General features: G+C 40.0%; 1 protein-coding gene across 13 annotated transcripts in view; it reads right to left on the bottom strand.

Annotated features, from left to right (window-relative positions):
- The window catches only part of TMEM108 (transmembrane protein 108), a 291,266-nt gene that overhangs the window by 117,009 nt on the left and 152,986 nt on the right, over positions 1-21,271 (bottom strand). For 10 of the 13 annotated variants that reach the window (XM_070391148.1, XM_070391152.1, XM_070391147.1 and 7 more), the window contains one exon: positions 4,911-4,996. In XM_070391148.1, the coding sequence (XP_070247249.1) occupies positions 4,911-4,950 (40 nt within the window). In that variant the 5' untranslated portion in view covers positions 4,951-4,996. The remainder of the gene's footprint in view (positions 1-4,910; positions 4,997-21,271) is intronic. The other 3 variants (XM_070391153.1, XM_070391151.1, XM_070391158.1) reach the window with 1 other exon arrangement.

Genomic DNA, 21,271 nt, shown 5'->3' with positions numbered 1-21,271 from the left:
CTTTATTTTCTCAAGAGCAGCGTTGTTAGTAGCACCAGGAGCGATGGATTTGCAGGGGGTGGTGGATAGGCAGTCCAACAGCTGCTTGGCAGGGAGGCCCCCTCAATTGGTATGCTTTGTATGGAAAAGGGTGAAAATTATTTGGAAAGAATTAGTAGTCAGCCAGGATATGAGCCCAAGCAATCTCAATCCAGAATCCAAGCCCTTAACTGTGGCTGCTACACGGTCTCCTCCATGGAGGTTAGGACCCGGCAGTGTACAAGGGAAGGGAAGACACCTTCATGGCAGAGGAGAAGGTGAAGATCCCTCATTTCATATACATACACGAGGCGATATCTTTATGATTGCCTGTAACATCTAAAAGAACCTACATTTCTTTTTGTTTTGTTAATCCTCACCAGAGGATATTTTCTCCATTGATATTCAGAGAGAGTGGAAGAGAGGGGGAGAGACACACACATCAACTGGTTGCCTCCTGCAAAGCACCCTGACTGGCACTGAGGTACGTGCCCTTGACTGTCTGTGGACCGACACTCTACCCACTGAGCAGATCCAGCGAGGGCAAGAACCTACACTTCTGAAGTCAACAATTTGTTTAGACCTAACTACTATGTCAGTTACGATTTATAACAATTCTTCCTCTTTAACCTCAGAGAGAATTTCCTTTCATTTATTGGGAGAAACCAACCGTGACGACAGACTACATGAGCCCACTTCTGTTAGTGACAGACCAGCGACTTGAATCTCTCTCCAGCTTCCAACGGGAAGCTCCCTTGTAACACGGCGCCTTCCTCGGGTGGGAGCTGGGAATACAGATGGGTTTGCTGAAACTTGGCCCTAAAGCAGAATTTTGTGGCAGGGACTATGTAACCCAGTCAGCCATAATCCACCGTAGTAATTCTCTATTTTATCCATATATGTGTTTCCACATTGTAAGATGTAATTGATGGTATGTGACAGTCTTATAGTTCAAGCAGCATTTTTTTTCTTTTTCAGTGGTTCATAAATAATAGTGTATCTTACAATGAATGAAATTGTAGATCTGATGAAATATGGTAATTACATTAAACATATATTGAATCCCACTATAGTTCAAGGTCTAGATTCGGCTAGAGATGGGGGAATGAATGAAATGGAGTCCCTAAATCCAAGCAGCTGGAAGACAGGGAAACAAGTACATGCAGACCCAGAGCTAAATATTTTGCTGGGGATGAAATGCCTGTTGTGGTGGTTGGACACACTGTGGGCACCCCCTGGGTAAAGTGGGGTGTGTTTAGGGGGTAGGGGCATAAAGGAGAGAAGTGGTAAGAGATGAGGCATGAAAGTAGTTTGGAACCAGACGACTGACTAGTCATGAATGCTTAACCTAAGGATTTAGGCTTTATCTTTAGGTCAGTGGTTCTCAAACATTTTAGTCTCATGACCCCTTTATACTCTAAAAAATTATCGAGGACCATAAAGAGCCTTTGTTTATGTGGCTTATATGCACTAATACTTTCATAAACATGAAGGTCCTCATCACCACCCTCATCCTCAAGCTTGTCGTTGTTCTAAGGCAGTGGTTCTCAACCTGTGGGTCGCGACCCCTTTGGCGGTTGAATGACCCTTTCACAGGGGTCGCCTAAGACCATCCTGCATATCAGATATTTACATTACGATTCATAACAGTAGCAACATTACAGTTATGAAGTAGCAACGAAAATAACTTTACGGTTGGATCACAACATGAGGAACTATATTTAAAGGGCCAGAAGGTTGAGAACCACTGTGAGGTAAAATGTGCTAACCCTTCCCAAAGGGCTAAAGCTGGCAGGATGAAACAGTTAGTACTGCACTACCGAATGGAGCCCAGGAAATAAAACAAAGGCAGAGATAGTCAGTTGTAATAAAAGTAAACTCTTAAAACCTCAGTGGCCCTGCCTGCCAACGATTGCATCCCTCAGCCCCTATCAGGCCCACATAAGCCCCAACGACTGCTGATTGTGATGCATTGACCTAGAGAGCCTGGGTGTTTTTTTTTCTTAGCATCATCTGACATAACGAATATGATGCACACTTTACCAATCACGGCTTAGAAGCCCCCCTGCCTAGCCACAGGGACAGCAAAGGGGCCACACTGCTGGTTTTTGGGGTGTGATAGACGTGCCAGGCAGGAAGAAAAGACAGGCATGAACAAGGAGGTCAGAAAAACCTACGTGTGAATTTCAGCTCCATCACTCACTACTGGGTCACCATGGACCAGTCCTTAACCTACTCATTGGTAACACTTCTTTATCTTAAAACAGGTACCTTTAAAATAAATGAGAGGATGCAGGGAAACTGATCAGCAGATGTCTGTGAACACAGCAGGTACTCAAGAGGGCGCAGATTCCCTGGCGATTATGACTCATGAACTGGCTCATGTCCACTAGTAAGTAATTGCTTATTTGTTTTTAACAGACACTCTCTACAGTAAACTAACGATGACTACAAATTCTTACTAATGTTCCCGTTGACAGGTGGAGTCCAATCCCTCACCCTTGAACCAGGGTTGGTCTTAGTGACTTCCTTGGCCAACACGATGTGGCTGAAGCACTGTCTTGGGATTTCTAAGCCTAATTCATAAGGAGCCTTGCAGGCTTTGCCCTGGCCTCACAGCCGTGAGCCGCCATGTAGGAAGTCTGTACACCCCGAGGCCAACTGTGCTGTGAGGAAGCCCCACTGTGTCATGTGAAAAGGCCTCAGGGAACAATAAATGCCGGGCCAGCCCCAGCTGTTCCAGCCTCCAGCTGCTGGGGTTATGCCAGCCCAGATCCCAGACACTGGAGTCTCTGCCAACCCCTGCCCAAATTGCACATTCGTGAGCAAAATAAATGACTGTTAATGCTTTAAGCTACAAAGTTGTGAGGTCGTTTGTTATGCAACAAAATATAATCAGAACACTCTCTTTATCAGGGCTCCCTCCTCCCCCACTCAAAATTAAAATTATCAGTTTGCTGAGTTATATTAAATCACATATTAAATTTATTTTGGTTCTGTAGTTCTCAAGTCTATTTTAGACACTGCAAAACATTTTGTTTGTGGACACTGTTAATCTAGGCATAACTTATTAATTGGTTGACCAATGATATATATGAGCTATTATGTGTGTATGTGTATGCATGCATGGCAGATATTTTTCTAAATATCCAATTTCTCTCATGAGAAAAAAAATGCTACAATAACAGTACTTCATCTCAATGAACTTGTGAAAATCATGCTCTGAAGTCAGACTAATTGAATCTAGTGCCTGAGTGCTCCACCCTCCCAGCTCGGTACAAAGCTGGGCTCTAGCCCACAACCAGCTACCTAGTAATCAGAGCAGTTTATCAAAGGCCACTATCTACCTTCCTCCTAACCAGTAGGAAGCTGCCTACTCTGGGCTGCTTGCATTGCCAGGCGAGTTTGCAAGGAAAGTGTTAAGGCAGAGTAGGATTATGCAGTGATCCAGATAATCTTTGAGGAAACCCCTTCAGGTTTTGCATATGCTCCACTTTGAAAGGGCCTTGTGATAGCATAAGACTTGACTCTGAACCACTGAATACTCACCTGATGCCTTTCAAACAATATTGGACCTTATAATATTATGAAAACTTTGGGGCATATAATCAGCATAGGTGAAAAATATTTTGCTGCCTCCCAAATTGTCTATACTCTTTTTCATTTCCTGGTTCTTCTGCCTGCAAAGCCTCTCTCTCCTTCTTGAGGGTGTGTGTGTGTGTGTGTGTGTGTGATCTTATTTACCCTTCAGATGTCCCCTCTCCTGGCAAGGCAGAATTAATCATTCCTTGATGACATTGCTTCTTCAATCTGTAAAGCCTTTTCTTTAACAAGAAAGCTTATCATTAAAAATAAAAAGAAGCAACAATAAACCCACAGTCCTATGGAATACATGGAGAAAGGACTTAAGAGTCCCTATAACTCTTGGCGACATTCCACCAGGCTGAAAACGGGTTGACGTGATCTGTGTTTCAGGGATTATAATTCAGCAGCAGAAATGAGTTGACTAAAATACCATCCAGAATGCTGTCTGTAGATAAAGTGCTTTGAACTGGGGTGCAACTTAACCTGAATTGCTAAATTCTAAGGGCCGACTAATGATTTGCATCTCAATCTCTTTTCATGCTATTTTGTTGGCAAAAGTTAAGGAGCCACTCAGCCTAAGAGAGATAGGCCCTCTATTTACCTCGGCAAGAACCAGACAAACACAATGAATTCCAGATTTTCCCAACTCAATGGCTTTTGTTTGACCCGGAGTGGGTCAGTCTGAACATCAAACCCACCAACTGGTATTGGTTTTTACATTCATTCGTTAACAATTCCTATCTCAAAGGCTATACAGGCCTTAAGTAGCACCTGGCACTTTGCAGCACAACCCACAAAACACATGAGCAACATGCAGAAAGTCATAATTGAATACTTTTCACTCTGTCACCAAACTTAAATTACATTTTCAACACTCATTATTTAAGAACATGTATAAATATGCAAAACATTCCAAGCCAAAGGCTGTGCAGATACTGAATGGTAACGGGTGCCAAGTAACAAAGTCCATAAAACACAGCCTACCATTCCCTCTCCATGGGAAACTTACAGAGGGTCACACTGGAACACCCTTTATTCTGCCACAAAAACAAGAGCAATAGTGTTTTTGACACTCACTCTTGAATTAACTATGCTGAACATGTTAATTTAGAATTATTGTAACAGAGTCCACATTACAATGGATACCCAAGGCAACAGAGTAACTTAGATGAAGCAGAGGGAAAATTTACTGTCCTCTCTCATTGACCAAACCCTGGTCTTCCTCCAGAATGTGTGTAAGTTTCTGGCACCGGACAAACAATAACATTTTTATATTGTAGGAAAGAAGAAAGGCGACATCAACTTACTTAACAGTTGGCAATAGAGGGCCTGTAAACTTCTCTTCATGGTATCATCTGGTCCTTCTTGTCCTCCAGTTTATTCATGATTCTGTCTGGGAAATTGGGAGAAGAAAACTGTGATATCAAGTCAATAATCAGAAAGAACTCCACTTAACATGATCCTAGTTATAAAGGCCACCAGTAAAACACCTGCCTCTGTAGAGGAAACATTCTTGGACTGGATACACCATAGTTTAATTGACAACAGTGTATGTTATAAAACTCCCAGTTAGCCAATTGGTCAAATCCTAAAACTATGCACACCACTAAAGGAAAATTATATGGGTAACTAGAGAGTAAGAATCAGACTTTGGAACTTTTGAGGCTTCCAATTAATCTCCCCTGAATCTCTTGAAACAAGAGAAACAAGACATTTCTTTTTAAAAAAAATATTTTTATTGATTTTAGAGAGGAAGTGAGAGGTAGAGAGCGATAGAAACATTAATGTTGAGAGAATTAGTGATTGGCTGCTTCCTGCACACCCCCTACTGGGGATTGAGCACGCAACTGCAACCCGGGCATGTGCCCTGCCCTGGAATTAACCAGTGACCTCCTTGTTCATAGGTTGGTGCTCAACCATTGAGCCACACAGGCTGGGAGAAACAAGAAATTTCTAATCTCATTTCCACTATGGTGCTCACCAAACAAACAACCCAAAAATCTTTGGGTTGAAATTATATATTAAATAACTTTTCTGTTATAAAAGATACCTCTAATACAGAACATTTGGAAAATATAGCTAAACAGAAAATATAGGTAAGAAGATACAAAAACATACGAATGACCTATCTCTCCAGCCTTTCCTGTGCCCTACTATTGGTCAGTTTCATTTACATATTATACATTCTAAATTTCTCTCTCTGTGTTGTAACTATTACTTTACTGCTTTATTTTAAATGGCACACAGCATTACTTTAAGTAAATTCCTAGAAATGAAATCACAAGGACACAACTTACAGCTTTTGAAATACGTTGCCAAATTGACCTTCATCAATACCAGTATCAGGATATCCATTAGACTACAACCTACCCAATGAGAAAAATTTATAACTTCTTTCCATCTTTGCCAAGGAAACAGGCAAATGTTCCATCGCATTACTTTAGTTTGCATTTTATGTATTTACTAGAGACCCAGTGATGAAATTCATGCATGGGGGGACAGGAGGCGGGGTTCCTCAGCCCAGCCTGCAGTCCAGGAAGCTGTCAGTGGAACATCCTTAGTGCTACCGTGGAGGTGGGAGAGGCTCCCACCACCGCTGCTGCACTCACCAGCCATGAGTCTGGCTTCTGGCTGAGCGGTGCTCCCCCTGTGGGAGTGCACTGACCATCAGGGAGCAGTTCCTGTGTTGAGTGTCTGCCCCCTGGTGGTCAGTGTGCATCATAGCTCCTGATCATTCTGCTGTTTGGTTGATTTGCATATTAGCCTTTTATTATATAGAATTAGTCATTTGTCTTTAAAAATTATTTTAATTCACATTTGACAAAGATGCTTTAGTCAGGCTCCTCCTGAACCTTCTTCATAGGCCCTTCCATGCACTTTCTTGTCAAACCTAGTTTTAGCAAGAACCCTGCTAAGTCAGTTTAACTGCCCCCCGCCCCCTGCCCCATCAATATCTAATCACCCTCAATATATGATCTGGTCTCTCATCCTCCACTATCCACAGGGGATGATCATCCTGGCTTGTCTTCAGCAAGAATTCTGACAGGTCAGGTTAGCCAGAACGCCTTCATGTTTTATCTTAGTATTTTCTATCCAACGATCCAGATCCCTGTTCCTTCCTAAATTCTCACTTGCCCACATGTATTAGGGTTTGAGCCGAATCTCTCAACCCCACTGTAAAATCCCATTGCAGCGGTCCCTAAGCCCATTTCAATGATCCAGAATAAAGTCTGCCTTACAACTTTAACAGTGTCATTAAATACTTTTTTCTTTAACATAGTCTTTAACCATTCTCTACTGGCATGCTGGGATTTTTTGTTCATGGTATCCCAAGTAGAATTGATTTATCTTCAAGATTTTGAATTGAGATATTGTTTCTCCTTTAAAGTATACAATTCAGTAGTTGTCAGTGTATTCAAAAGTTGAGCAACTATCACCAGTCCCTAATTCCAGAAAATTATCACTCTAAAAAGAAACTCCCATGTTCATTAATAGGCATTGCCTATCATCACCTGCCCCAATCCCTGGCAACTACTAATCTACTATGGATTTGCCTATTCTGTACATTTCATATAAATTGAATCATATAATACATAGTCTTTTGTGTCTGGCTCTTTCACTTAGCATAATGTTTTCAAAGTTCATTCATGTTATAAAGCATGCTATTTTTTCCTTATTTATTTATTTTAAGAATCACACACACACACGCACACGCACACGCACACGCACACTCACTCACACTACTATGGTTAGAAAGTTTTAGTCCAGGATTACATAAATAGTTGCCTGTACTTTCTTTTGGAGTTGTTTTTACTTCTTTTAGATCTGTTTCTGGACTTTGTATCAGGTTTTACTTCTTTGTTTGCTCATTCTTCCACCCTAACAATAACTGTTTAAATTACTCTTGATAGAATTAGTCCTTCATTTTTACTCTTGTTTTTAAGATTTTCCTAGTTCTTTGAGCTTATTTATCCCCCAAATTAATTTCCAAATCATTTTACTACATTCCAGAAAAATAATCATTGGGATTGTAGTTGGAATTATCTTCTACTTGCTTTATTACTTTGAGAGCTGATCCCTTCAAAATTGGAGTGTGGTAAAGAGAAAAAGAAATGATATTTTAGACCGTTGCTCCAGAGATGAGAATTCTTCTCAGAGGTGAGAAGTGCTATTATTTTGGAGGGGGGTGGTGGTATAGTTCAGTGACTTCGTTGCTTAGGAAAATTGAAGTTCCCTGAGCCCCTGGTGTCATCTGGATGAGTAAGAGAGAAAGCGATAGCTAAGCTCCTCTCCATTATAAAGTAACAGGAGGTTTGATCCCAAAGGCTAAGAAGGAGGGGTTCAGTGATTCAGAAATCAGAGAGGCTGAGAAGATAAAAGATGTTAAGAGACAGAAAAAAAGGCAATTCTAGAAAACAGCAGCAGGTGGGAGCTAAGAATAAAGGATAAAGTGAGAAATTCTCCACAGGAAAGGACCCACAAACTTTAAGATATATAATAGTTAATTTTTCATTGCATCTTTTTTATGCTTTTTGTATTTATGTACTCTATCTGTCTTCCTTCTCCCCCACAATGCTTATTCACCACTAGCACCCTTAAAACATCAGCAAAAGTCTTATACAAAATAGCCCTGTATTGATGGTGCTCAGCTGAAAGGTCCTAAAATATTTTTGGATCTTGTTTCTCTTGTTTCAGGAGATTCAGGGGAGATTAATTGGAAGCCTCGAAAGTTCCAAAGTCTGATTCTTACTCTCTAGTTACCCATATAATTTTCCTTTAGTGGTGTGCATAGTTTTTAGGATTTTTTTTCTGGCTGAAAGAAAAGACACCATGGCCCAAGACAAGGGTGACTAGGAACAGAGGTAGAAGTCACTGGAGCCCAAGCAGTGGTTAGTAGACATCTACGGAGGGCTTAGGATATGTTAAGTACTCATAAACGTACAGTGATTAAATAAATGAATAAATTAATGATCAAGTAACAGGAGAGCAGAGAAATAGTTTAGTTTGTATTGATCAAGGAGAACATATGCCCCTTGATCATCTCTGGAAGTTCTTAGAGATTTTCAAGAAATTGTTTGACTTTCTACAAGGTGTGGCCTAGGGACATTTTATTCACATAATAAGAGAAGACTGAGCCCATATATCTGGGACACTTGAGATCATCTGGGTTACATAGGGCTAGCCCAACTATAAGCACCACATGGCCTTGGATACATTCAAAACTATGTTGATTTAGGCTTTTCTGTGGACTTTTGCAGTGTTTTTTCTTCATGTAAGCTCTATGGTCTTGTTGAGTTAATTCCTAGGCATTTTATATTTATTCATTTTGCCTCTGTAATGGTATTTGTGTTCCATTATATTTCCTAATTGCTTCTTCATGAAAATGACTGAGTTTTTATATATTAATTTTATGACCTAACTGAACTCACTTACTGTTATAATGATGGTTTCTCGGCTGATTCTCTTGGGTCAATTGTGCTGCCTTGGACGGATGAGAGCCACAATGAGATCCCATCAAAAGCCTCTTTTTAACTATGTAGTAGAAAACATTAATTGTATCGAGTGCCTCAGGGAATAATTTAGGAGCTTCGAGGATGACAACTAATTTCTGGAATAAAATCTTAAGAAAATACCGAGTTTTACAGCGAAAAGGCTGAATAAAAGCAAAAAGAGGAAGATGATGAAAACATCTAACTAAACATGCAAAGACAGTAGCACAGGTGGGGAACTCACTGATTATTAGCTCAGGAGAAACAAGGGGGTGCAAGTAACCTGAACCCTTCCCTCCCTAAAGAGAGCGAGCCTAATAGAAGGCTGCCTCTCCCACTGGCTTAAGTGGGACATTATATACATTCCATTGGCTCAGGAGAAAATTCATCTTTTGTAGGCCACTGAAAATGTTTCAATGAAAAATGTCCACTTAGCAAGGAAAAAGCAGTAGAAAGCCCAAAGAAAAGCTCTGATATTTTATATAAAAATTGACTTGAAATGACAAGTTTATCGAGAAAAAGTATGAAAGAATAGCTAGGAAAATCCTGGCAAACAAAGCCAAAAAGAACTCACAACAAGGTGGGGCTAGGGGAGGAAAGAGCTGCCAGCCCTACCAGACATAACATACTCTAAAACCTCTATAATTAAAACAATTTGATGCTGACACATGAATAGACCCAATTTTATATGGAAATTTAGGATATGATAAAGGCAGCATATCAAATCAGTGGGCAAAAGATAAACCTTTACACGTTGTTGAGAGAATGGCAGAGTAATGTGAAAAAAAGATAATTGTGCTCATTACCAATACCAGGCACCAACATAAGTTCCAAATGGGTCAGACATTTAAATGAAAAAACAGTAAAGAAAAACATATGGGTAAATTCTTCTGTTACTTGGGAATAGAGAAGCTTTGCTAACTAACTTGGAATCAAAGTTTGAAGCAATAAGAAAAATGATAAAATCTATTACATAAAATGTTACAGAAGTAAAAAATACAATTAAGTAAAAATACAAATAAAAAAACTAGAAAAATGTTCACCATATAACAAGCAAAGAGTTACTATCCCTAATTTTCTGTAACCCTCAAATCAATACTCCTGGTGCTTTAGCAATCATTTGCAGACATATGCAGAGTGGAGAAAAATTTGAGTTGTCCAACGTGCCATGTTCCCAGTTGAGGTCAAACAAGGCAATGTTATCTTCTTGTTTCAGATTTTATACTGTGAACAAGTATCCTTTCTCCAGGCTCTTTAGTGTCATGTTTTCAGTATTTTTGTGCTTTTTGAAATGGTTCCCAAGCACAGTGTTGAAATGCTGTTTAGTGTTCATAAGTGTCAGAAGACGGTGATGGGCCTCAGCCAAAATGTATGTCTTAGATAACCTTTGTTCAGGCATGTTATAATGCTGTTGGCCTGGAGTTCAAAGTTACTGAATCAACAATATATATTAAATAATGTATCTTTAAACAGAAACATATAAAACAAGGTTATGTATTGATCAGTTGACAAAAATATGACCAACAATCCAGGCCAACAGTAGAGCTTGAACAAAACAGAACAATGGCTATCATCTCCCTAGGACAAAGGAAGATCTGATTAACCTGATGGCCAATATACCTTAGAATTGCCCACCAAGAAAATGAGGGGGGAGAGGAGCAGGAGAATTGACATATCCGCCAATATCACAGGCCTGCAAAAGTGTGGAAAAGAGCATATGCCTCCATTTTACAGGTGCGGATAGAGATACCAAGAAGTCAAGGTCTTTGCTCAAGATCAAACTGCAAGACCTTGTTGTTTGACTTCTCTGATCTGTGGATTTCATATTTGTAAAAAGAGTAGAAGAGCACTAGATATACTTGTTGCAACAGAGAAAGTGCTCAGTACGAGTCAGCAACTCTTTCCCAACAGCAGAAGGCAAGATGATGACATATTTAAATCAGATTTAGAAATTACACTTAGGGGTATAAATTGAACTTTAAGGTTCTTATTTATAACTTACTAGAGGCCTGGTGCACAAATTCGTGCACTGGAGGGGTCCAGCTGGCCTGCCCGATGGGGGCCATCAGGGGTGGGCTGGCTGGGGCAAGAGGCCACAGGCATTCTGGTTGTTCTGCCATTTGGTCAATTTGCATATTACCTTTTATTATATAGGATACCTTCATCTTCCTTAAAAAGGATCTGAGTAAGCTTACTCCTAGATGCACCCTGTACAATGGAATTATCAACATGTCAAAGTACCTTAATGACATCAGAAAGAGAGACTCAAAGTTATGTGGAGGAAAGGGAGGATTAATTTTACTGTCAGATGCAATGGGACAATACATTTCCCTTAGAGCTTCCTGAAAATAAAGGCAAAAAGAATAGCTAGCATTATTTTTTTTTTTCTGGCTGCATACACAGAAGTACATTTTTAAAAAATTTTGTTAGAAAAATAAAACTTTTCTGCCCCTAAATATGAAAAAAGATCATTAGACAGATCATCTTTTGATAAGCATTAGCATCCTTAATAACAGTTTTATAGAGTATAAACAGAATATTCTTATCACATAGCTGTTCCTTATCAACCCACAATGCAAGGTAAGGTCATTGTGTTAAGTGGTAATTCAGGGAAAGCATTTTAGTAAGTAGCAGGAGCATCATGCTGTAGGGGAAAAAATCAGGTAGGTTTGCCACTAAGTAGCTTTGCTATGTGACCTTAGGTGAGTTAGTTAACTTCTCTGAGTCTCAAGTTTCTCATTTGTAAATGGAGCTGATACCTACCTAAATCACAGAATTGCTGAGAGAATTAAATAAAGTACCTACTGTGTGCCTGGCACATTGTATGCGTCTCTCCCTTTCTCCTGAGCTAATAGTGTACAAATATGCTATTTTTGGTCATTTGTGGATAAAGAGAACTGGGAGAACAGAAGGAACACACTGACATTCAGCAGGTCCGCCCAGGGCTGGAGCGTTGGGAGTGTTGGTTCACTTCACGAAGGCAAATGTGAAGGTTTCTCAGGCTCACTTATACCCTAAGTTACAAACAGATGCACATGCACCCAGGGCTGGGTTTGGGTTGTAATGGAATGTTTAGTCAAATTCTTTTGATACAGATGTGTTGCCTTTTAAACAAAGGAATATCCTTCAGTTCCATACAGAAATAGATGTTCTCTCTCATTTTTTCTTGAAACTTATGGCTCTTCTAGCCTATCTTCCAAATTTTCTCACTTTTATGCAAGATACATTTCACTTTCCTTTGAACTGGTGATCAACAGTGTGAACACAATTACAGTGACTGCCACTGTGTCAGGTCTGGGAGTCCTGGGACGATCGATGGTGAACAAGAAAGAATAAGGAAATAGTGTGTGTTTTTTTAACTCCAGCCAACTGTCAGCAGCAAAATCGGTATTGGTTAGTTTTGTTTTTCTTAAAGAAACTGAAACTCCTCTCAAAAATATTTTCTCTAAATTTTCCAGAGAAGCCAAAAATGGAATCTTTCTATTTTAAAATACCAGTAATGAGTTCATGTAGGCCAAGACTACAAGCCAAAAGAAATAGGGCTGAAAAAAAAAAAAAGAGAAAGAAATAGGGCTGCACAATTTCTGGTGTATAAGGCTTTCCTGGTGCAGAACCTGCATGAGCACTTTTCTTGCAAACTGAGTAGAGTGTCCGTCTATGGAGAGAAACACTGATGGAGGAAGCAGGTCAGATCCACCCTCTGCCCGGACTTCCTTCGGCCAGTCCTCCAGCAGCCTGGGCTCCAGGCTCTCACTCAGTAAACTTTTAAAACAGGGGTGGGGAACCTTTATAACATGATTTGCGGGCCATACAAAATTATCAACTTAAAAATCAGCCTGCTATATTTGGTCAAACATTTAATTAACTCACCCCTAATGCCTGGGCAGGGCCAGACCAAATGATTTCTTGAGCCTTGTATGGCCCGCGGGCCAGACGTTATCCATCCCTGTTTTTTTAAATTAATTAATTGTTTTTTTAAATTGATTTATGAAAGGGAGAGGGAGAGATAGGAACATCAATGATGAGAAAGAATCATTGATCAGCTGCCTCCTGCATGCCCCCTCCTGGAGATCAAGCCCGCAACCCAGGCATGCGTCCTGTCTAGAATCAAACAGTGACCTCCTGGTTCATAGGTCCACACTCAGTAGAATGCCTTTCCTCTCTTCCCCTTAATATTTACTTCTCTGAAAAATGAAATATTGGTGGTTAGGTTGTCAAATCCACTGATATACTGAATTCCAAACAAAAGGGCAAAAATTGTCCATCTCATGCAAAGGAGAAGCCTACAAAGGGGAATCAATTATAAGCAGATCTCATCTTATTGCACTTTGCTTTACTGTGCTTCACAAATGTATTTTACAATGGAAGGCAAGACCCCGCCGCTCCCCCCCACCCCCAGGAAGAAGATTATGATTCACTTTACTGGGATACTCACTTCATTGCGGTGGTCTGGAATGGAACCCGCAATATCTCGGAGGTATGACTGTCATGTGGATTGTGCTTGGAGGACTGAGAAGTAATTGCCTCATTATTCCTCCGGACCGGCTGGAGTTTATTTGCATTTGCTGGGGGAGGGTGTTATGCTGTCCACAGTCACTGAAGTTAGCAAAGGGGTAAAACTAGATGGGGAGCTTGAGGCTTATCAGAATGATACAGACCTCCTTGTTCTGGCATAACGGTGTATTAAGACCATTTATCTCATTTCAGGAGACAGAAAGGTTCTAGTGCAAGATGAAGAATACATACCACACTTCCCCTTTTATGGTTTTGCTATTAAAGATGGAGCATTGAGGTCAGGGAATGAAATGATACTGTAGCAATGCCAAATACTAAAGGAGCAAGTTCTATCATTTTGACTGCACTGCTTATGAAAAAGATTATTTCTTGTCCACAGCAAACTCATTTTTCTTTTCTTTTGCAGTGCCTGAAAAATGTCCCCAGAAATTGAATTTGGGGACCTAAAAATATGTGTATTTCCTTTGGGCAGCACACATCTCTTCTGAAAAAATGTGCCCAGTTTTTACAATGGAAGGGGAGGCAAGGCCATTGGATGTAGGCAAAACTCTTATCGGAATGTTTTACATGTAGAAATAACATATGAACCCACACGCATGCTTTTAACATGCAACATATTTCAGTATGTGAAGTTATTCACAATATCAAAGTCACTGCTAAATTTTATATTTTGACCTCAGACTCTTTTTTCTCCTTTCCCTTCCAACCCACATAAGGGTTTAGATCATTCTCGAGCTGTATGAAGACAGATTTAATCTGTGGTTCCGATTTAATCTTTCAAATCATGAATGTAATTTATGTCAAGCGATTCCATGGGACAGGTAAAAATCTGTTGAATGTACAGCTTGAATAAAAATTACAATGAAATAAAAAAAATATGTGGGCAAGCGTAGGGTGGGTCAATATGAAATAGGTGTAGAATATAGATGAAAGCCATTTGACCTCAACTGTGAGGACCTTAAATGACTCATTTAACTCATTCTACCTTGCTCTGATGACTGGAAGGGTTAGAAGAAATATCCAGAAGTACCAAGACTGATGTTCCCCAAACCAGCTGATGGTCAGAATCTACTTTTAAAATAGACTTCTAGGTCTTGTTCTTAGGAATCCTAATACATTCTTAGATGGGGCGTTTTCAAAAAGCGCTCAAGATGGCTCTCATGATAAGCCAGGATGGAAACCAAGAACATAATCTAGCAGTTCTTAACTCTGAGTGCACATTAGAACCCTGGAAGAACATACTAGAACAGACTTCCTGAGGGACCGGGGGACACTCCCAGGAGATCCTTGCCCCGGCCTAAGAGAGAACAAGAGTCACAGTGAAGCCAGTCCCTCTGGTTCTCATTCCTGAAACTGGCAGTTTTAAGAGAGACAGAGGAAGTGGGATGATAAATGAAACCACATTTGCAAGTTATATTCTAAACAGAAAATGAGTGATTTGAAATTTCTTAAATATTTAGATCTATCGTCTCTCATATAACATGGGCTCTTTGTGATCTTTTACCCAATTTCTCTTTGGTAAATCTCTCACTTGCCCTGGTACTTGCTTCAGAGGGACGTCCAAGATCAAGCAGACACTGACTGAGAGGGAGGAGACTGAGGTTCAGTGAAGTGAAGAGGGCGTGGAAGCCACATGCAGACTGGGAACCTGGCATAAAGCTGAGACCACTTCGACCCCTAAATCGCTTGTTCCCAAGGTAGAGTGATGTTCCTTGTCCTGAAGACTGCATTAGAGGGGAGCACAGTAGCAGGGGGCGAGGCCAAAGAGAAGGGGTCCCTTTTCCCATTGGGGACCACAGCCAACAGCACAGAGAGAAGTAGGGCAGGGAGATGGAGCCCAAGGAGCAGGGAGCCTGGACATTTATTTCTTTGGAAAAAATTGAGTGTCAGTCGCAGGGGCCGAGAATAAAAGCAAATGGGACATGATCCTTACCCTCAAGGAGTTTGCAATTCAACAGAGGGAGAGAAAATCATGTCAAAAACCACTCATTAGCCAGTTTTGTCCTTACCAGCTGTATTAGACACATTATTATATTACATTATAGCAAATTATAACAAATCAGAGAATATATTAACCTTCTTGAGTCAGTACCCTACCTGTATAACAGGCATCACACCTATACAGCAAGGTTGTTTTTTTGTTAAAAATATTTTTTTATGGATTTCAGAGAGGAAGGGAGAAGGAGAGAGAGAAACATCAATGAGAGAGAATCACTGATTGGCTGCCTCATGCAAACCCCCTACTGGGCAACACAGGCATGTGCCCTGACTGGAATCAAACTGTGACCTCCTGGTTCATAGGTTAATACTCAACCACTGAGCCACACAGGCCGGGCTGTTTTGAGCATGAAATGACATTGAGCAGAGGAAGAAAACATTTTGTTTCCTGGATAGTAGTAGTGCAAGGTTTTTGAAGGAGATAGAATCTCAGCTAAACGCTCAAGACGGATTTTGAGAAGAACAGGGTAAAGGTAGAAAGGTGCCATGGTGCCGAATGAAGACAGTGAGGCAGGAGTTTGAGGATGAGTACATTAAACAACAGATCTACCATCAGCCTCTTTAAAACCCCTAACCAATGCAATTTTGGATATAATGTGACTGGCTCTCCAGCATCTCAAACGAGGTTGGGACAATGTTTTCATCTTCTGGGGAAGGGAGGATATATGGAGGATCCTGAGGACAAGGCTGATAGGGAAGCAGCAGGCAGTAGTTGGGAAGCAGAGAGATGGAGGCTGGGTTCCCACGGTTCAATCTTTCCCGATCAGAACAACAAAACAAATGCCCACTAATCATGAGATAGCTGGGATGTCACTGTCCTTGAAGTCACCGATAGCTACCAGACCCAAAGTCATGTCCACTGATATTTACACAGCATTAGACAACCACCAGTAGGTGGTGCCTAACCCAAGTTTGCACTTGATAGATCTGGATCACACAGTTGGATCCTCTGATCTCTAGGCTAGCTAGCTACGTAGGCTCACTCTCATCATGTCAATGACATCACAATAATGTAACTATATGATTTACACCAGTGGTTCTCAACATGTGGTCCTCAGACCACCAAGCACCCAGGAACTTGTTAGAGATGCAAATTACCAGACTCCACCCTAGACTCAGTGAATCAGAAACTCTGGGGTGGGACTAGCAATCTGTACGTAAGTCCTCCAGGGTGCCAAAATACTAGAATTTTGAGAACCCCTGCTTTGTGCAAGTGAATTTCTGAACCCATTTAATATGTTATGGCAGGATTTTACAAATGTTATCTTGGATAAATCATTTTCATCTTCAAAGGACCTATAAATGAGGAAAGAGGGAGTTGGGGCAGAAAGACCCATCACCAAGGTCTCTTCCAACTGTAACTTACTATAATTCATTGGTTCCCAATAGGGAAAACGTTTACAGTTCATTAGTGCAAACGGATTGTTGGAGTTAGCATTCCTAGCTATTACTGAGAGCTTAGTAAGGTATATCTGAATTTTAATGGTTAATTTAGAAATACAACACAGCTCCATTATTCAACTTTTTAGACTAGTAATATTAATGCTGTATGAGTAACCCCATATGGGGAGGGTGTATTGAAAAATGGGCTATGTGATAGGAAAACCAACAAAATAATTGCAATGCATATCTTGTTTCTGCTGTGGTTATACACAACCAGTAAGAACTAGACCTTTCACTGAATTAAAATTTTAAACACAGGCAGCCAGAGTTGACTTGAATGATTAAATCCTAAAACAACTACTTTCAAATAAACCTCTCACGCAGAACCTAAAAGACTTAACAATGACAGCCAAAGGTAAACCAAACATGTAAGCCATTTGTGCCTTGCAAATCAACCCAAATCAGAAGTCTAAAGGTCAGAGGTCTAAGAATTGAAGAAAACTGAGCAGTACTTCCAAAAAGTCAAACTGGGGATGAGCCAGGATCTCAGAAAACAATTAGCCACCTGTGTTCCAGTGCTCTCCATCGTCAAGCTCTTGATACACACTGACATTTGGATGAGGCCTTCTAAATGAAAATGTGAGTCTGAAAAGGGAGAAATGTTGTTTTATACAAAGACAGAGTAAGTACAAAGCTTACTATTTTTATTTAATGAAGGGTTAAAGATGACTAAATAAACATTTCAAGTTGAAAGTTAAATTAAAATTTATTAACATTTAACTTAATTATATGAATGTATTTGCTGATTCTAACATAATTTATTTATATAAGCAAAAATGTATGAAACAAAATATGCAAATTAGTTATATAATAGCAATGTAATCAATTTTCAAAAATCATTCAAAACTTTTTCTCTAAAAAACAAAACATTTGAGAAAACTAATTTATTACATATTATTTTTAGTAAACTTAACTTTTAACTTTGCCTGATGTAAGTAAATAATTTTTTTTAAAAAATATATTTTATTGATTTTTTACAGAGAGGAAGGGAGAGAGATAGAGAGTCAGAAACATCGATGAGAGAGAAACATCGATCAGCTGCCTCCTGCACATCTCCTACTGGGGATGTGCCTGCAACCCAGGTACATGCCCTTGACCGGAATCGAACCTGGGACCTTTCAGTCCGCAAGCCGACGCTCTATCCACTGAGCCAAACCGGTTTCGGCGTAAGTAAATAATTTTTAACTTAGCTATCTGTTAGATATTGTTGATATTTTTATTTTATTTATAAAATTAATGATGAATAACTTGTATAGAACAGTAAACTGTAAACTACTTTTATTTAATTCTGAAGGCCCAAATCACAAAAGCACTGACAACCACCCACAAGCAACATCCACAAAGTATCCAATAGGCACACACCAGCTACCTCTCAACAGATTACTCTGAGATTGAGGAGCTGATTGACAGAAAGTCCTCCAATTACAATTACAATCACCAATTTCTCATAGTTTTGTAGCACTGCATATATTTTGTGTATCTTCCATGAACCCAGTGTCAATGCTGCTTGTATGCTACCCAAGAAAACACAGTAAGAGAAGTTAAATACTGAGGAATAAGACTTTGTCAGAAAGGATTGAGTTTTGAGGGCCACAAGCTATTGCAATATTTAAGACTCAAGCTGCTTTACCTCCCTTCCTTCCCAAGAACCAATTTCCATTTCTTTGGGGCAAAATTGCCCTGGTTAGGAATACACAATTCAAAAGATATGTAGCAAAAAGTATTTCAGTATCTCGCCACATGACACAGAGTAGAAGTACATCTATGGAGATGTTTTCAAGTCTATGTGAACTTTGTCACAATGGACTGCATCCTTGTGCATGGAGGCCTCAGTTCTACCTGTAGATACAAAACAGACTCTAAGCTTCCCCCTTGCCTGGTTCATTTCCCCTCACTACATATTCTTCTGAGATCATTACTATGTCTCCTCTTTATGTATTTTGGATATTAACCCCTTATCAGATGTATCATTGGCAAATATGTTCTCCCAAACAGTGGGATTCATTTTCTTGATGGTCTCTGAGTATTTCAAGCAGCCAACACAGTGTCCGCACGGCACAGGTGATCAGTAAAAGTCAAATCTCCTCTCATCCCCAGACTTGTCCTTGCTTCTTTATTGCAGATATCTGGCTGATCAGACTTGCTGCCACCTTAAAGTTTTAAAACAGATGGCAGGACATTTCTGCACAGCACAGCTTCTAGAGAAGCTCAGTTTTCTAGACCATGAGGTCAGGTGTCCCTTACAGGACTGGCTACACTGACTTAAGAAGCTTAATGATAGCAGAAGGATAACTTAGGAAAAGAAGGTAATAATGTCCAACAGATTAACTGGATTAGCTCCATTTGGGGGAGGTGGCGTCTTGCAATATTCTGGGATGTTAAACAAATCAAATTTCCTATTCTTCTACTCATGAGATACCCCTGGAATTAAAAAAAAAAAAGATCATTGTTTCTGGGTAAGAAAATGACGTCTTACATGGTTTAAGTGTCACTTCTTGCCCTGATGTAAATAAAATCAGGGTTGACATATTAAAAGTCCTGAAGGCCTTCAGCCTGGACATTAGCCCTCTGGCCCAGATGAGCTAAAGGGCACACTCACACTCACAAATCTGCAATCTTTCAAGCTAAAGAAAAAATAATTTGTCATGCGATATCAAGTTAAAAGTTGAGATCACTGTTGCCATGGAGATGGGATTTTTCTTGCAATGCTGGCCTCTTGCTGGTAGCTGAAGCCAGTATTATAATCAATAAGAAAGCAGTACTTCATTTTCCACAGCCATCTTGCAGACGGAATTCTAAGAAAAAGCATATAGAACCATATTTGATGGGACCTAAATGTCTGTGGGTAGAAATTTCCCCTGTGAAATATTAGCATGCCCAATAAAATGCCAATCTATGCCTTCACCATGCTTTGCTAAAGGACTCACTAAAAGTTGAAGTATATATGCCAATCCCTGATTCTTATCAGTTCCTTGTCAGTGTTTCTCTCTTTTGGCCCCATCTAAGAAGTCCTTCATATGTTAGAATTCCTTTTTAATCAAGAATCAACTTGAGTTGAGAATTCCTTAGATCCTGAATTTTGGAATAAGGTTAAAGAGAATAAACAAAACTCTCTAGAACACTGTATCTCAAATTGTGCCAAGTAATCTTCTGTTACTAGATATCTTGGTGACACTTTAGTCCTTCATTATTTTAGCTGAAATCTCTTTGGCTTTGGTTTTCTTTTGATCATTTGGTCTCTTGAAGCCCTGTAATTTTCTCTTATTCCCTATAGAGAAGCAGTGTGGTAGAGAGGAAAAGACCATTTAAAGCTTTTCCCAATATAATAGATAAATAAATGAGCTCTCCTCTTACTTCCCACTGTATTTTTTGAATAGTCAGCATTCACTCCCTATGGAATTCCACTTTGAAATTATGGTGATTTAAGCAGGGTCTGTATTTATACACATTTACCCCTGACAGTAGAAACGTCCTCCTCTATGGGTAAAGGACACCTCCTTCCAGAGAAAAGCAAATGGAATAAAGAGGGAGCCAATGAATATATGCCTAACCACTAGAGAAGTCAGATTAAATGCCTTGGTATCATCACAGGAAGACTACCCTAGGACTAGGACTGTGTGCACAGACAGGTATGGGTGAGTAGCAAGAGAAAAGGAAACCAAGGCAGAATCAAAACAATGGATTCACCAAACTCGTTTCTTCCATCTGCAGGTCACAGAGCTGAATTACATTTCCAAGGTTCCCCTGAAGTTAGGTGCAGCCATGTGACTGAGTTTTGGTCAGTGACCTGGATACAGACCCACCCATCTCTATCCTGTAAGATCCTCCACTCTCTTTCTCACATCCCTTTCTGTAAGATCCAGAGAAGCCAGTGGAGGGATGAATCTGAGAAGATAGCAGACTCACATTATAGAGAAATTCTAGGTCCCTAAGTGACCATATGGAACAGCACCTTCTCCCATCTCACCTTCCACCAATCTACATTGAATCAGGATGTGAGTCATCAATAAATTTATGTCAAACCACTGAGATTTTGACTTTTTGTTGAAACAACTAGCATTACCTATCCTGACTAAAGCAAGAAAGCTAAATGGATCCTGAAATATGCTCAGCTCACCTTAAGGATTAAAGAGCCAGTGTCTTGAATTAATCCTATATAAAGCCTAATATGCAAATTGTCCCCTTGGGAGGTCAACCACTTGCTATGACATGCGCTGACCACC

The sequence above is a fragment of the Myotis yumanensis genome, unplaced genomic scaffold, assembly GCF_028538775.1.
Source record: "Myotis yumanensis isolate MYYU_CA2020_CCGP unplaced genomic scaffold, mMyoYum1.0.hap1 SCAF_14, whole genome shotgun sequence".
Taxonomy (NCBI): Eukaryota; Metazoa; Chordata; class Mammalia; order Chiroptera; family Vespertilionidae; genus Myotis; species Myotis yumanensis.
Note: the sequence above shows the minus strand (reverse complement) of the source record. Positions and strands in the feature narration are given on the sequence as shown.